Source organism: Lemur catta, chromosome 1, assembly GCF_020740605.2.
Source record: "Lemur catta isolate mLemCat1 chromosome 1, mLemCat1.pri, whole genome shotgun sequence".
Classification (NCBI taxonomy): domain Eukaryota; kingdom Metazoa; phylum Chordata; class Mammalia; order Primates; family Lemuridae; genus Lemur; species Lemur catta.
Window position 1 is genome coordinate 105,039,390 of NC_059128.1, and position 17,169 is coordinate 105,056,558.

Genomic DNA, 17,169 nt, shown 5'->3' on the forward strand with positions numbered 1-17,169 from the left:
TAAGTCTTAAACTGCTGTAGCCAATGAAAACCATGTACTTTAGATACCACAGTAAGCAAGCTCTCATTAAAGGTGTGAAAGTTGCAATTTGCAATCACACCTCACATCAGCAGAGATAGAGCAGTAGAAATGTAGGTGCAGACAATTCTATCAGAAAAGAGCTTCAGGGCTTCTCAAACACTGGTAGGTATTTGTTTAGCCCCTCGTATGCTGTGTGTGCTGTATATGAGACAACTTTAGTCTGGATAATGATTAACAGAATGTACAGCTGACCCACAAACAAAAGTAGTTTGAAAACAAAAAGCAAGAAAAACTATATGTGGGTCATAACTAAAAAAAAATTAATTCCTTACCTCACTTTTCCCTACCGCAACCCCACCAAAGGTGATTAGTTGATCTCTACTGAATGAGGTTAAAACTGCCCATTTAGGTATGGAGAAATGCTTATCAAGTATGGTTTTAATTTCAGCATAATTGATATTGACCTCTACTGCTGATAACTAACCAGCTCTAATGGTAATTCCACTCTTAAGATTATTTCTAGCCCCAAACAGCAAAACCACATTTGCTACAAGAGCAATTAAAACGTGTCAGGGGTACATTCAATTATAACATGATTTTTATTTTTATTTTTTTAAAAAAAGCAAAATAAGAATATGCAGCAAGAATAATTTAACAGTCTTGAGAACATTCACTACCCAAATAAACAAGTGGATGAGGCAAGATAACGTACAATACAACAAAATATGCTAAATCCAAGGTTTATCTGGAACATTAAAGAAAAGCAAACATATAAAAGGATAGGACATTTCATTTTTAATTAGTCAAAAATGAAAAGGGTTCTGGACAATGTCAAATTCCACTCACCATAATGCTATTACATTATGCTATACATTAAATATAATTACTATCTATACATATGCAAAAATATAAAGTTCTATTTCATACAATAAAACCTTTTATAGAAACCATTTTAAAATTAAGCAGAACTTCTCAGCATTAATATGTGAGGTATAAGTTCTTCTAAAGGTTCCTTTAAAGGTTTTCAAAGAAAATGCTAAACCTAAAATCACTGTCCTTTCTGTCAGTTCCCAAATTAAATCTACTTAGAACAAAGACAAAAATTGATAGCTCAGTCACATACTACTTAAATAATATTATTCAGGCATCTCTAAAATCCTCCATTTTTTCAAGTGTGGAAATAGAACTCAAATATTTCACAATACAGTACTAAACAGATGGAGTATTTATAAAAGATTCTGTTGTCACATGGCACAATATTAACGTTTTATTTCTTCAATACGTTTTGAAATAAATATCATGTTTTTGTTGTTTTCCTTCTAAAAGGCCAAAATTATAATCTACATTAAGATAATTCTGAGTGTGGTAAGACTTAAGAGTGTAAAATACAACATCAATATTTTATCACAAAAGTAAAGCTGGTAACAAATTATAAAAGGGTCCGGTACTCTACACAGACATACTCAGGGATTAAAGCTCATCATGATAGAAATAGTCATCATGGAGCTGTCTGCCATAATCTGTGGCTTCACTGGTAAGAAACAAGTCCTGGTTTTCCAGAATCTCTTCTTCAGAGAGCTTTTTGTCACCATCCAAATCCATTTCATCAATTAGATGAAGAGCCTTTAAAACAAAATAAAAAGGTGTCAAGTGTAATAAGCATTTTCAGCAAGACGTTCACAATTTAATGTGATTTGACTTGTCAAAACCATCCAGGTGTGCAAGTACTATCATTGTCTAAGTATCTAAAAATATTACACATTGTTACTGGTTCTGTCTACTGCTCTTCTCATTAGCTCCTTTCTTACTTTCTACAGGGTTCTGCCTCCTCTCCAATCAAATCCATTCCAGGATATATTAAGGTAAAGTAAAATTATTATAACCCACTTGGAGCTCCTACAGGTAAATACAAATTACTATTCTATTCACTGTACTATCAAATTAATACACGATACAATTTTAATCTCCTGATCTCCCTGACAACTAAAGCAGTTCATAAATTCAAAACATAGCAGTGCATCAGTACTAAATAACTCCATTACTTCTTTCTGTGGCTTAAGATTTTGAACTTCTTTTCCTATCAACAGCACCAAATTTCAGGGGAGGAAGGGATTGGGAAGAAATAACCATTTTGTAACACTCACCTCTTCCTGTGCAATACCCTGATTATTGGGTACTACCCAAGATAACAGCTCTTGGGGATCAAGCCTGCCATCGTTATCTTTGTCATAATCATTCACGAATCTGTCTTTCTCAACAAGTATCCATTCTGGATCTTCATTTGCAGCTTAATATAAAAAAACACAAATATACATACACAAGAATATCATATGTATCCAATAAGAAGTTTGGTATATCCCTAGAATAAAGGAAGTGAATTTAAAGTTTACTACAAAAAGGAAGCCCAGTGAAACAGAATTACTTAACTGAAAAGTCCTGAAAATAAGTACAAATATATAGTAATTTTCAAAAGTGACACTTAAGTCTAAACAACTCATAGTTTTAAAATCATTGCATATTATCACAAACTAGTAATTTTGTTAAACTGCTGCTACTTGTTCTGATATCTAGTTTTCCCAAATGTGAGTTGGGTAACATTTTTATGTACATCATGTGACTACAAAAATCGTCCTACATGTTCTCACAAAGTAAACTGATGTGTAATTTTAAAGTGACATTCACAATATGTAAAACTGGTGACCAATTTTAAAATGGCATTGTTTTAAGCAAAAACAATTTAAAAAAAAAAACTAGCTGCTTATAGAAAGGCAAACTCCTAATTTCAAATAGTTTTTCATCTTCTACAGTTTACACCAGTATAGTATTTTGTGTTCCTTTCTTTTTTACAATCTATATGTGAAGGTACAGCATTCTGTTTAAAAATATCAACCATTACCTCCTTCCTCATTTGAATTGATAATTACATTATATTTGTTTGAAAATGAAGAAAAATGTTTGAATCTAGATATGAAAGTATAAGTGAACAAGACAGTATTCTCAGGTAAGCTACAAATCCATTTGTTGAACTCGTATTACAGTTAACTTAGCAGAACAAGGAGAAATCTTGCACAATTCCTCTTGCTACATTTTCCTGTCAATGAGAGCTCTCAGTGAGCAAGGCTGTCTTTCAATTTCTTTCTTCTTTAATTCCATTTTTTTCCTCTTTCCACATTCCCCCAGGTGACTTACTTGGATCCCTCCTGTAATCACCAAGAAATTCTTCCAAACTAACAAATCCATCACCATTTTTGTCATGTTCTTCTAAAGCCTCTTGAATGACAAATTCCTATTGCATGTTCATTAAAAAAAAAAAAAAAAATTAGTCACAAAATTTGGAATTCCACCACCATCTGATTCAACCTTACTACAGAACTTTTTTTAGGAATAATCATTTCAGTCGTCCATACTTTCAGGACAATCTTTCTAAACACTGGAATTTAGAAGGAAGAATAAAACTCCAAGTATTATACTAAGAAGCTTTAAATTCAACATCCTTAAGCTTCTGATTTGTGAAGAACTCCACTTTCACTCTCCTTAACCACCTCAGCATTAAACTCATGCTCTATTTTCTGCACATACCGCTCCCTCTTAAGAATGACATGCCTTACTACAACTCCATTTGCCCTCCAGTCCATTAACAACCCTAAAAGAATATTTACCTTAGGTAACTTTGCATAGAACTGTTGCCCTATCTCCAGATCTGCAATGTGACAGCCCTCCAAAAAACCTCAACCTCCTTGGCTTCCTCTTCTACCAAACCTACCCCATCCATCCCAAACTGCCCCCAAATCTGTTCCTCATTCTTATCAAGGCTTCTTACCAAACAACCAATCCTTTTCCCTGACCACAAGAGTAGATGCTTTCTAGCTTGATGACCTGTTGGGCTGCTTCAGTACTCCCTCACTACCTTCCTATCTCCTCTTGTGCCTTTTTCTTATGCCACTCCCCATCCTGTACATCAGACCCACATCACTTTCTCCTTCTTTCTTCCAGAACCATAAAGTCTAAAAAGGAAGACACAAAAACATAAACTTCATACTTATAAATTAATTTTTGCCATTTCAGTAGGCCCTCACTGCAGCTTAGAAGTCTGCCTCTGCCTCAGTTTCCTTAACATGCTCTCTACAGCTGTTTTTTGAAATCTCCGCCTCTACTTTCTTGGAACCTCACTGCAACCCTCCCCAACATACTCTCCAAAGACCCTCCTATTTTTCCAAACATAATGCAAGTCTTCTGAAATGCTTCCTTGTTTACCAGCATTGCATCCTCCACTCTTAGTTGCCTCTGTGTTTAAGCCTATTCCTCTTACCCTTCTCTTCAACCTCAGGAGTTAAAGCTATCTCTCCTCTAGAGCACAGCCCTTAGCTGTCTTCCTCCATCCCAAACTGTACCACTTTCCCAGGGCTTTCTTTCACTCTTAGCTCCTGCCTCTGTCTAGCCTTCATTCTCTTCCCCTTCAGCTCCTTCTTCTACTGCCTTTAAGCACATTCAAGTCCCCAGGACTTTGGGGCACTCTTTAACTACAATCCTGGTTCTTTTCTTCTTCCCTGCCTCCCCCAGGTTACACCTTCTATTCTCATTTCCTCACTACCCACTGCCTCTCTCACAAGACCTTTCAATTCAGATTCTAGCATCACAACTATAATGAAAATATATTCTCAAAAGTCTCTGATTCTAGACAAATCCAGGGGCTTTATCTATACTGGTATGAAATAGCACTTAAATACAAGTTGTTGTTTTTTTTTTTTATACAGAGCTAACGTCTCTTCTGATTTTTTTTCTATTTTCTTTTCAAGTTGGTTTTTTAAATCCAGTATTACAGATCTTATATAGAATATAAGATTATATAGAATTTCTATATATATACAGAAATTGGGATCCTAGCCTAGGGATCCAAAGATTAGTTTTAGAGGGAGTATCTGAGAATCCTCTAAATTTATAATTCAATATTTTATGTGTAATTTTTCTGGGAAAGAGTCCATAGTTTCTCCCATATTCTTAAGGGAATCTGTGATCCAATGAAAGTTAAGAACCAGTGATCAAAATGATTATTCCTCCATTCAAATAATACTCTTGGGAAACAACAGACTTATTTCAATAACGCTGCCATGATTAAATGAATTTTCTGAACTACATAAGTGAAAATATCAAGTTAAATTTTGACTTTTAATCCACAGTAGAATCACTTAGACAATCTTGTACTGTTGCCTTTTCCTATAACAAATATATTCTTCAAAGGGAAAAAGATACACAAAAACAATAGGACTTAAGGAAGCAGCTCTGAATGAAACACCACGTAACGGTCACACATCTTACGTGCTGCCATCAACTTGAACACAGCACAAAAAGCACAATCAAGTAGAGCCATCCTGACATACCCCATTCTGTCAAAGGCACTACCTTTATCATTGTTACACAAGCTCAAAACCTCAGGGTCATCTCCGACCCTTCTCTTCCCTTCCCTTAATACTTATTTAGTAAGTCAACATTCCTGTTTATGCTTTCTTCAAAATGTTGCTCAAATCTATTTCATTTCATTGCCATTTTGTACTCCAGGGCCATATCACACGATGCCTAAATTATTTCATCGCTTTTTCTGGTCATTCCCTTCTTCGGTTCAATTGTTCCCTATTCTCCAGAGAATCTAGATGTAGCATACTCTGCCTGCCATTCTAGGGCTCAATTAGCTTGTCCCAACTTAATTTTGGCACAAAATCATGCCCAGCACTGTTCTTAAACTAGGCCATGTATTTTGTGCCAAGTGAGAAATAAGAAGCTTCACAATGGCAAGAGAATGGCAGTATATTGCCACTGAACTATGGAGAAAAATGTTTCTGCAGCCTTGTTATTCAAGACAGCAAGTCCCAACCACGACCCAATAAACAAAGAGCTATATCTTCCCTTCCTAAAATACCCAGGGAACCAAGCCACACAGCTGGAGCCTAATGCCATGCAACAGATCTCCATATAAATGTTTAGTCTCTTTTTTGCTGTTACATTAATCTTTACTCCCCAGTGTGACTGTTGCTGCACTGAAGAAGCTTGCCAAATCATAGTAGGGACTCAATCAATGTTGAGTTAAACTTAGAATTCAACAAAAGTTTTGAAGAGTTGGTACTTCTTTTAAGTACTAAAGGGTAGAGGACTCATTATGTCTAAACTTGCAAAAACTTTAGTAGTTATTAGCAGCTACATACCCCCACCACCCTATGAAAAGTGATCCAAACACGATGTATTTTTCCCCACCAAAAGCTTTCATAAGCGATACCATAAATTAAACAGAAGTTCTAGTGTTACTAACATTGAAAAACTGGAGAAAGTCTGAAAGTTACAAAAGGGTAAGTAAGGCAGTAAAGGTAGTACGGTTACGAGAAAACAGCCAGAGGAAGTTGTTCATATATAGTACAGAAATTAAAAAACTCAGTCCTTCATCTTTTCCTTCCCAATAAATAACCTTGACACCACCAGAAACCCTCCTGACCACTCTTAATCTTAAGTGAGGATAATTTTGGATCCTTTTGAATCTTCGTGTCTCTCAAAATTCTGGTTGTTATGTAATTCATTTTAATGACTTAGTAAACAGATTTTGAAGGTTTAGTTACTCAATAATTCTCTTTAAAATTTTCTTCCTTACCGTCATATAATAAACTTCTTCAGGATGCTCAAAAGCAATAAATTCTTCAAGATTTAAAGCAGGATCTGCATCTTGGTTAGCTTTTTCAAATCGCTTCTTGTCCTTTAAATGAAGCTTTGAAAATTAAAAAATTTTGAACATGTTCAAAGGTATCACATTATTGCCATAATATCACTAAAAACACTTTGAAAAATACAAACTATGTGAATTTTAAAGTACATTCTCATACATTATCTCATTTATCTTCAAATTATCCCTTTGAAGGTAGGTTGAGCAAATAATAACAAATATTTTTGTTGCTATTTGGGGAGTACAGAGCCACAAGCTCTAGAGTCATACAGACCCAGATCTGAATTCCAGCAATGTCACTTACTAGCTGTGGTACTCAGGGAAAACTGCGTAACCTCTCTGTTTTCCTCATTTATAAAACTGGGATAAAAAAAACTTCTATTAAAGCAATTGGCCAGCCTGAGCGAGAGCGAGACCCCATCTCTACTAAAAATAGAAAGAAATTATATGGACAGCTAAAAATATATATAGAAAAAAATTAGCCGGGCATGGTGGCACATGCCTGTAGTCCCAGCTACTCAGGAGGCTGAGGCAGGAGGATTGCTTAAGCCCAGGAGTTTGAGGTTGCTGTGAGCTAGGATGATGCCACAGCACTCACTCTAGCCCAGGCAACAGAGTGAGACTCTGTCTCAAAAAAAAAAAAAAAGAAAGCAATTGGGATGAGAATCCCTATTCCACAATTAGTAAACATTAAGTATTTAATAAGTGATATATATTACCATTACTGATAAGAAAAACTGAGATTAAATGATTTGATAAAAAGTCAGAAATATAGCTAAAAAAAAAAATACTGAATTCGGGTCCTCCCTGTTCTTTCTACAGTACTATTCAGTCTTTCTTAATAATTAATCTCAATACTTTTTTGAATGACCAAAAAGCAATAAATTCAGACCATGTATTAAACTTTGACAGGGCTTTTAATATTTGTTGCTGAGGCCAGCGTGGTGGCTTATGCTTGTAATACTAGCACTTTGGGAGGCTGAGGCAGGAGGATTGCTTGAGCCCAGGAGTTTGAGGTTGCAGTAAACTATGATGACACCCTGCACTCTAGGCTGGGCAACAGAGTGAGCTTTTGTCTTAAAAAAAAATGTTTCTGGTCTTCTAAATGACTTTTCAAAAGTACATTGTCATGTTTTAGAAAATCAGTCCTCTTATGTTAAGAATCTCATACTATTAGTATGTGTACCTAATAATTGGAAGCCTATTCTGAGTAGGCTCTTTATAGTGCTAATTCTGTATGTTCAGATATAAACACATCAAAAGTTTAGATGGATCCCATTATAAGGCCAAATAAACACACATCCTTTTCTACTTTCTCTCTCATCATCTTCTCTTTCTTTTTTTAAGTATGCTCAAGTAGTAAAATGATTCAGGAGCTATTAGGGACAAGGCTGCTTTTGATAAAATTTTCAAAGGTAATTCTGTAACCAAGATCCTTGGAAACCAATAGTTCTATATTGCTAGTCCTGCATAATTTCTATTTTTGAGAATTTCTGGGAATAGCTTTCCTTCCTATAAACTGATGTATATTAAATTGCACATTTTTTTAAAAGTACCATTTAAAATATTTTAGAAGCTTTTATGTGTTTCAATGTTGAATAGAAATGCTCTTTTCAGTTTCTTAGAATAATAGAGGGTAGGTAACAGTCATTTACCTAAACACTAGTTCTTTTACAATTACTGATTTACAGTGGAGAAGCTCATCTCTTCCCCCAAGGAATTTGTCTTACAAACATCTAGACTTCACAAGCCAGTTATACTCACCCAATCATGACAGAAGAGAAAAAATAATAATAACTTATTTCCAAATAGCTGCTTTTAATTTAACGTTTCATAATTCTAAGTAACTAGACCACATAATTTGCATTTTATGTTCAGGTTTAACCTGGGGGGAAAGCAGACAAGAATTTGAGGTACTTTGTTGAGTCAATCAAGTTCTTTTTGAAGGAACCACTGTTCAAAGTACCAAGTGCTTAGATTTCCTTATGAAAGAACCCTTCAATTTGGAGCAAAAAGGTCCATGTTTCAACAGAGGGAGCTAAATTTGGCCAAATTTGCCTAGGGACAGAAAGGATCTCTTTCAACAAGCTGAGATTTCTTTTTTAAAAAAAAAAAAGTTTTTTTCTGGTTCACAATTTCGTAGTTATTTAAAGAACACAAATTAATAGTAGCTCATATTAAATTAAAAAAAGCCAAAAACAGAAGACTGTTTTTTCAAAGTAGCAAATTCCCAAAAACAAACAAAAAGATGGTCAATTTCATAAAGCTTCAACACTCTTTGTTTCCTTCTGTATAAAAACCTTGTATTCTAATCAAGGGTAGAAAGTGTTATGCATAGTAATGAAAAGAAACTACCATAATCACTCATTTTTATATTGTAACAGAAATTTATGAGGAACAAAGCTGCCATCTTTTGGTAGACTAACGATTTTACATGAGGAAATACATAATCTGTGATACTAGAACAAAAATCTAGGTCTCAAAAATTCTGATACGCCACATGCAAGGTTATATATCTTACATAAGTAAATACTGTTTATACATGTACATTCAGCAGCTGACTTCTGAAGTTAAGAGCACTTGAACTTTTGCCAGATAGGTCCCCAAACTCTAATTATCCTGCTTAAAGGCGCTGACTATAATTGTTCATCATATTATAAAGAAATACTTTTTCAGGGATTTCAAAGCCTGAAAGGGTCAGGTTGTTTCTATTCTCTATAAGGAAACTTATTAAATATAAGATAAAATTCAGTTATCAGGTTGACTTCTGTTCTTTAACAGACCTCCATATGAAAAATTTAACTTTATTCAGATATCCAATTACTTTTATGATTATTTTATTTATGGTATACTGTTTGGTCTGTAACTTTGAGACCGATTCATTCCTCATCCATTTTTTTTTTATTTTTAAAAATTTTTATTTTTAATTATTTTGGATACACAATAGTTGTACATATTTTAGGCATACATGTGATATTTTGGTACAAGCATACAATATTTAATGACTGAATCAGGGTAACTGGGGTATCCATAACCTGAAGCATTTATCATTTCTTTGTTTTAGAACACTCCTATTACAACTATTCTTTATTTTTTATTTTGAAGAATAATATACATTGTTTCTGGGTTCATCTTTACATTCCATATCAATTTTTAGGAGGTTATTTTATTTTCTTTAGAGGTAAGGTCTCACTATGTTGCCTAGGCTGGCCTTGAATTCCTGGGCTTCGGGATCCTCCCACCTCAGCCTCCTGAGCAGCTGGGAATACAGGCCCATGCAGAAAGTTACTTTATCAAATTGTAAAAAAGTACGATTAGAACTTCACGAAGATAGAGACATATTCCTAGATGGTCAAAGAATAACCAAGAAGACTCCCATTGAAAAATGTTCATTTTAGGGATCCATCAATTCCTTTAGGTTATTAAGATTCATCTAACTCATTCTTTTAAAAGTAGAGTCTTATAATCAACATGTACTAACCAGAGAACATAGCATTAAAACCAGACATCTTTTAAAACAATTATTTGTAAATAGTTAATATTAATGAATCATGTATCTCTTCAAAGTGAAGATTTTCTTCTCAACACCATCATCTATTATATCACCCCCTCCCAAGAATACAGACTTCTTATTTTTTGATGGGATAGTAATTAAATCTTTTGGGTGATGGAAAAAAATAAAAAAATTTAATGAGAATCTAATTCTACTAAGTGTTTAAATGTATTTCACTTCTCTGTTGCTCTCTGGCAGGGAAGTCATATCATACCATGGTTTGGTTTAAGAGAACTCCGGTGATGCTTTTAAGGTAAGTTCATTCCTATAGTAAATTGTTTAAAATTACCTTCAAAATACAAAAGTATTTGAAATAGCAACTTCTCAAGCTTATAGTCATTTGTGTTGATATACTTTTAGTTTAACAGGCTTCACAGAAATCTTGAAAAATTCCTACTAATTCCTAAATAAAAACTGTTTTCCTCAGCTCTGCTTAATTAAGAAACATATATTTCAACAAATTGAACCATGGGACACAATAAATAAAACTCGCAGTGATACTAAATCTTCAAAAATGAGTTATTTTAAATAGTGTGGCCACTATGGAAAACAGTACTGTGGTTTCCCAAAAAACTAAAAATAGAATTATCATATGATCCAGCAATCCCACTTCTGGGTATATACCCAAAAGAACTGAAAGCAGGATCTCAAAGAGATTTGCACACCATCTTCATAACAGCATTGTTCATAATAGCCAAAAGGCTGAAGCAACCCAGTATCCATGAACAGAAGAATGGATAAACAAAATTTGGTATACATAGGTTGAGTATACCTTATCCTATATGCTTGGGAGCAGTGATTTAGACTTCAGATTTTTTTGAATTTTGGAATACTTCCATTATAACTACTGGGTGAGTATCACTAATCCAAAAATCAAAATCCAAAATGCTCCAATGAGCACTTGCTTTGAGTGTCATCTCAGCACTCACAAAGTTTTGGATTTTGGTGCATTTTAGATTACGGATTTTTGAATTATATGTACTCAACCTGTACATATAATGGAATATTATTCAGCCTTGAAAAGACAGGAAATTCTGACACATGCTACAACATGGACAAACCTAAGGATACTATATTAAGCGAAGTAAGACAGTCACAAAAAGACAAATGCTGTATGATTCTACTTAGATAAGGTACCTAGAGTAGTCAAATTCATAGAGAATTCAGAAAGAAAAGCGGTTCCCTGGGGCTGGTGGGAGGAGGGGATGGGAATTATTGTTTAATAAGTATGGATTTTCAGTTTTGCAAGATGAAAAGAGCTTGGGAGATAGATTGCACAACAATGTGAATGTACTTAAAACTACTGAACTGCATACTCTAATACAGTTAAAATGGTAAATTTGTTATATAGTCCTCCCTCAATATCTATGAGGACTGGTTTCAAGATCTTCTTTGGATAGAAAGATCCAAGGATGCTCAAGTCCCTGATATAAAATGGCACAGTAAACCTACGCACACCCTCCCACATACTTTAAATCATCTCTAGATTACTTATAATGTTAATTACAATTTAAATCCTAAGTAATTACTTGTTATACTATACTGTTTAAGGAATAACAAAAAAAGAATGTACATACTGAGTACAGATGCAATGTTTTTCTAAATAGTTTTGATCTGAGTTAAACACACAGATTTGGAGCCCATAGATACAGAGGGCTGACTGTATGTATTTTACCACTATTAAAAATTTTTTAAAGTGAGTTATATAAAAGTTATATATTTAAAAATGGGAATGGGCTACTATAGCCTTTTTAGTAAATATGATATAAAACTGTTCAATGATATTAAAAATAAATTATTGAAATACATATCCAAAATACACAAAAAAGCAGCTCTGAAAATAAGGACAAATAAATGATGCAGCTGAGAAAAACAGAAGCAAGTATAATTTAGGCAATCCAGAATAAGAGTCCTAAATCTGGCTACCAAGGAAACTATCAAAATGACCACTGAAGTGGAACAGGTGATTGTCTAGAAAACAAGGCAATCCAGTCTATGACCTCAGGCCCTCTTGTGCTCATTTATGTGGGAGGGTAAAGTGAACTGATATGATCAAAAGGAACAGCTTGTGCACCTGTACTCACCTGCCTAAATGACTCCTCTTCTGCATCATCCAGAGCAGTGTTCTCATCAAAGTCAATCACATGATCATACATCTGAATATTGTATTCATCCCACGTCACACTACCATCATTGTTTTTATCATATTCAACAAACTGTTGTTTCGCTTCTTGCATAGCATAATGCTTAAAAGACATCTGAATCCATGAACTGAGTTCACCTATGAGAATTTCCCAGAACAAAATGAATGTGACAGTAATTCTTACATGTGAAAGAGTGAAGATTTCTAACCTTTTCTCAAAGAAGACAAAATCTTCAGTGTTGGCAAATACTGAGTGAGAATTGGCCTAGTAGTATTAATAGAAATAGGGGTAGGAGGTGGAGAGAGCTGTTTGGAGTCTAAGAATATTATAACATGTGATCTAAATAGAATGTGAGTTCCATAAGTACAGAGAGTTTGGGTCTGTTTTGGTCACTGATGTACACCAAATGCCTACAAAGTGCGGGGCTCCATAAGATTTGTTGAATGAATTACCAATTGGCCAAAATAACACTTTACTTTTTTAACATTATCCAAAACATTCCAGATAACTTTGGCTAACTACTAGAGATCTTTCAGGACACACAAATATTTAAACAACTACCTATTTATTTTAATACATATTAGAAAAAAATAGTGTTTTTCATTTATGAAGGTAATAGAAAGTTTTCCTTTAAAATAGATTTTATGTGAGTTGAATCAAAACTATATTAAGGAAATAACAGATGGTAAGTAGATATGGTCTAAATTGTGAAAAGGTATTCATGCTACTGAAGTTTGAGAAGTTATAGTATATTTCCTTTAAAGATGTCATAAAACATCTGGAGAAAATTTTAACAAAGTTATGAGTAGCAATTTATGCCTTTCTTATAATAGCTATCTGTCTAAACTTGATTCATGAAGACATGGGGAAAAAGTTTCTAAATCTCAAACATCCACTTCTGGATCAACTTTATACACTTGGTTTAAAGGTAATATACCATTTGGTTTAAAGAGTGTACTCCTCTATTGGTTTAGGAGCAATCAGGTGAATAAAAAAGCAAAAACAGGACAGAATAATAACTATCATGGCAACCATGTATTGATCAATTACTACATCATCAGGTCCTACAAATACGTTGTCTCTAATCTTAAAACAAGGCAATTATAATCATCACTATTTTACACTTGAGGAATTTAAAGTTCAGAAAGGTCCAAGGCTTCACAGCTAATAAGTAGAGGAGAGATTCAAATACATTAGGCTTCAAAGCCTAAAGTTCTACTGAATTTTGCTATCTCTTAGGAAACTCTCAGCCCAGTCCTCGCCCTCAAAGTGCAAATTACCAAAATTCTCTTATGGGTCCTCAAGGAGAATGAGGGCTTCCTTAAGAACCATATGTCTTTCTTCTGGTTTATTTAAAGAGATCATTGTGGCATAGTAGAAAACAAAATGGAACACGGATCGGAAATGTGGGTTCACACATTAGCTTTCCCATCAGGGAGTACTTTACCATCTCAAGCTTTTTTCTCATCTGTAAAATAAAGATTTGGACTGATTTCTTCCTAACTTTAAATTTTTTAAAAAGCTTACTATTAACTTTTTTTTCAAGTTGTCTAGGCCCTGACAAACAAGTACCAGATAGTCTTCCAAATCAACTTGTTCTGTATGTATTCTACTGTACCAAAAATGGACCTATTCTTATGTTGGATAACTGGAGTCCAAAGGTTTTGTTGTCATTATTGTTTCAGTAGAAGAAAAAAACTTTTAATATTCCTGAGGGCACCAATGTGAATACTTCATTGATAGCACATTTTAAACTTACCAGTTTGCAATTCTCTCCAACAACATCATTCCTTGGATACTGAGCAGCATTTAAATGAGAGTTACAGCAAAACAGCTAACTTATAGCTACAGTAATAACCTTCTGAATTTTTTTTGAAGATCAACTTGGAATGCTGACAGGGTTCATCACTTGAATTAAACAACGGGGAGAGACAGTTGCACAGCAATTTATTTAGAACATTCTTTTAATAGCCTGTGCATTTCACTTCTGACTGGAGAACCTACCTAAAACCACTCAGATGTTTTTTAAACTTAAGGATATTAAAATCTTTATTAAAAGCAGAATTCTAGTCCTGGTTTTGCCACTTACTTGTAAAAGACACTTACCCCTGTGAGCGTCATTTCTTCATCTCTACAAAGAAGCGGGCAAGATTATTCTAAGGCTCCAACCAGCTCTAACATTTTATTATGTTATAATAAATATATTCCACGTGCAACAGGTCTTTTTCTACTAGCTTATAAAAAGAAGCAAATTCTTCAAATTCTAATGAAGCAGAAATCAAAAGTGCAATAAATCATTTAATGCCTTAAGGTTTGGGGACATATTTCTCTAAAATGAAACATACTGTTGACATTGACAAAAGTCACATGAGGAAGAGGGTATGACTGCACATACCCTACAGGGTCAATGATGTTTATATATAACTGGAGAGAGCACTAAGTTTTACTTGGTACTCCACGTCTAAAGACTTCCAGGTATAAAATCTACTCTCCATGTCCTTTTCTCCCCTCACAGTAGTTACTAACTTGTTGGAACACTAGCAATCTACACTCACAGAAACTCGTAGTTAAAATGTTTGTTTCCTACAAAAGGATTTCTCCATTGTTAGTTGTGTAGGACGGTCCTTACTTTCAGTGAGAAAGCCATCTGAGTCCAAGTCAATTTTCTTTATGATGGACCGCAGTCTTTTTTCCTGTTCTTCATGGCCGAGTTTAACATATTCATCAACTTCTTCCTTGGGGGGGGGGGAAACGAAACACAGGAGTCAAGCATTACTATCGGTGGGACAAAATGGTGGAGAAAAAAAGGCTACTAGAAGCCTCCTTTGCAGAGAGGTTTTGGGGTGACCCACACCTGCTCTCCAGGCCTTACACACCCTCAAATATCCCGCCCAGTGTCAGGAGAGTAGAAGGGATCCAGCTCTCGGCTGCGCTATATCCTCAGGCTTTATAGGCCCCGGGGTGCCCCAGAGAGCGAGCGCTGTCCCGCCTGGCCCCCATTGTCAGGCAGCCCCGGCCAGGCCTCGCTCTGCCGCCCCGCTTTGTCCCGGGACAAAGCCCACGGCGTCGGCGGTGCGAGGCCAGGCCCTCCCAGCCCCCGGCCTGACCGCCTCACCTGGACGCCTAACAGCGTGTCGCGGTCGTAGTCGCCGCGGTGCTCGCCCTGCGGGTAGTGCAGCTCCTCGGCCTTGCCGGCGCCGGCCGCCGCGGCGCACAGCAGTAGCAGCCCCAGCGCCGCGGGCCCCGGGCCCAGCCGCATCGCTCCGGCCAGCCGAGGACACCGAGAGACGTGAGCAGGGAGGCGGCCGGGGGCCCAGGCCGGTTGTGGCGCTTCGAGGGCGACTACACAGAGGCGGCGCGGCGTACGTGAGGTGGGGTAGACGGAACGCCGAGAGGATGGCGGAAGGGGAAGCGGAGGGGGCGGTGGATTGGGCAACGGCGGCCACAGCGGCTGCGGCTCCTGCTACCGCAGCCCCAAACCTCACAGCCAGAGACCCGGACCACCGCGGTGCGGAGGCGCGCCAGGCCTAAGTGTATATGGCCGCGGCAGAGGGGGCGGAGCTCCATGTCGCGCCGCTGATTGGACAGCGCGGCGCTGGGGGCGGGCCGCCGCGATGTGGCGGTCCACAGCAGGCCCCAGAGCTCCGGGAGGCAGGCTGGGGCCGCGGAGAGGGGAAGAGCCGCGGGGAGGGGAGGGGCCGCGGGGAGGGGCGGAGCCGCGGGGAGGGGAGGGGCCGCGGGAAGGGGAGGGGCCGCGGGGAGGGGCGGACACCCTCCGCGCGTTCACCCTGCCGAAGCCCGCACCCTTCGAAAAACACTTCCATCCCATCCCTGGCCTGCCTCTTCCTGTCAGCCTTGTTGCTACCAGAAACTTCCTTATCACTCCCAATGTCCCTCCTGGCTTCCATCAATGAGAGAGGCTGGAAATTTCGGTGAAAACAATGCTATATCTAGAAAAATCTTTGCCTGAGGAACCGACCAGCAGTATATACTTCTCAGTCTTCAGTGTATCTCTACTTATTTTTCCAGAGTAGGGCGTTCAAACCCAGGAAGGACAGTCAGATGTTTGTATCTGATGCTCAGTTTCGCGATTTATAAGTGATATGACTTTGGCCAAGTTTCTCAGCCCCTTAAAACTTGTTGGCTCATTTATAAAATGGGCATAGTAATGAGACCACCTTAAAGCGTTGTTATGAGGATTAAATTAAATAATGTAATGCGTTTAGAGCAGTAGCTGGCACATATGGTGAAGTGTTCAATAAATGCAAGCGTTCACCCAGGCAGGTAGAAAAGCAAAAGATGATTGCGCAGAAGGAATAGCTAGCAAGTACCTAGCGATAACTTTATGGGTAAAATGCATGTACACGTACATGACTTCTGTGCCATGTCTATTATCAGGTTTGTGTAATGTCTCCACCTCATCCTGAGCACATTAAACCCTAAGAAAATTGTAGGCTGCCACTTAAACCCTTTTCTTTATTAATTGCTCTACTTAGGATCAGGGATTTCACACAGAAGAAAAGACTTTCTGGGTCCTCTTTAACTTTTCACATTCTCTATTTGGACTGGGAGCAAGAATCCTATTCCAAACTGAAAAACTGAGTGGGCACATGTTGCACAAATTTTCTAGGTCAGGTTGGAATTTTATTGTTTGGTCAGGAACCATTAAAAGGTTTACAGAACAAAGAATAAATTCAATCTTTTTTTCTTTTTTTGCAGGGGCAGGGGAGACAGAGTCTTGCTGTGTC

At 36.9% G+C, this 17,169-nt stretch overlaps 1 protein-coding gene across 2 annotated transcripts; it reads right to left on the bottom strand.

The window, feature by feature from the left end:
- Positions 1–802: 802 nt before the first annotated feature.
- Positions 803–15,951, bottom strand: RCN2 (reticulocalbin 2). 2 transcript variants are annotated; one of them, XM_045532810.1, is made up of 7 exons: positions 15,537–15,951; positions 15,051–15,156; positions 12,362–12,558; positions 6,656–6,757; positions 3,211–3,307; positions 2,166–2,308; positions 803–1,644 (listed from the first exon to the last, which is right to left on the bottom strand). In XM_045532810.1, exons 1-7 carry the CDS (start codon positions 15,678–15,680, stop codon positions 1,492–1,494), a joined length of 942 nt encoding a protein of 313 aa, XP_045388766.1. In that variant the 5' UTR covers positions 15,681–15,951; the 3' UTR covers positions 803–1,491. The 2 variants fall into 2 exon arrangements, with proteins under 2 accessions (XP_045388766.1, XP_045388757.1); XM_045532801.1 differs by having other exon boundaries at positions 6,656–6,769; positions 15,537–15,950.
- Between the last annotated feature and the right edge of the window lie 1,218 nt (positions 15,952–17,169).

Coding starts and splice junctions, on each gene's coding strand:
- RCN2 (XM_045532801.1), bottom strand. CDS start 15,680: ATGCGGCTGGGCCCGGGGCCCGCGGCGCTGGGGCTGCTACTGCTGTGC. Junction 12,559..15,050: donor AGATGGCTTTCTCACTGAAA/GTAAGGACCGTC, acceptor AAATTCTCATAG/GTGAACTCAGTTCATGGATT. Junction 1,645..2,165: donor AGGGTATTGCACAGGAAGAG/GTGAGTGTTACA, acceptor TTTGTTTTAAAG/GCTCTTCATCTAATTGATGA.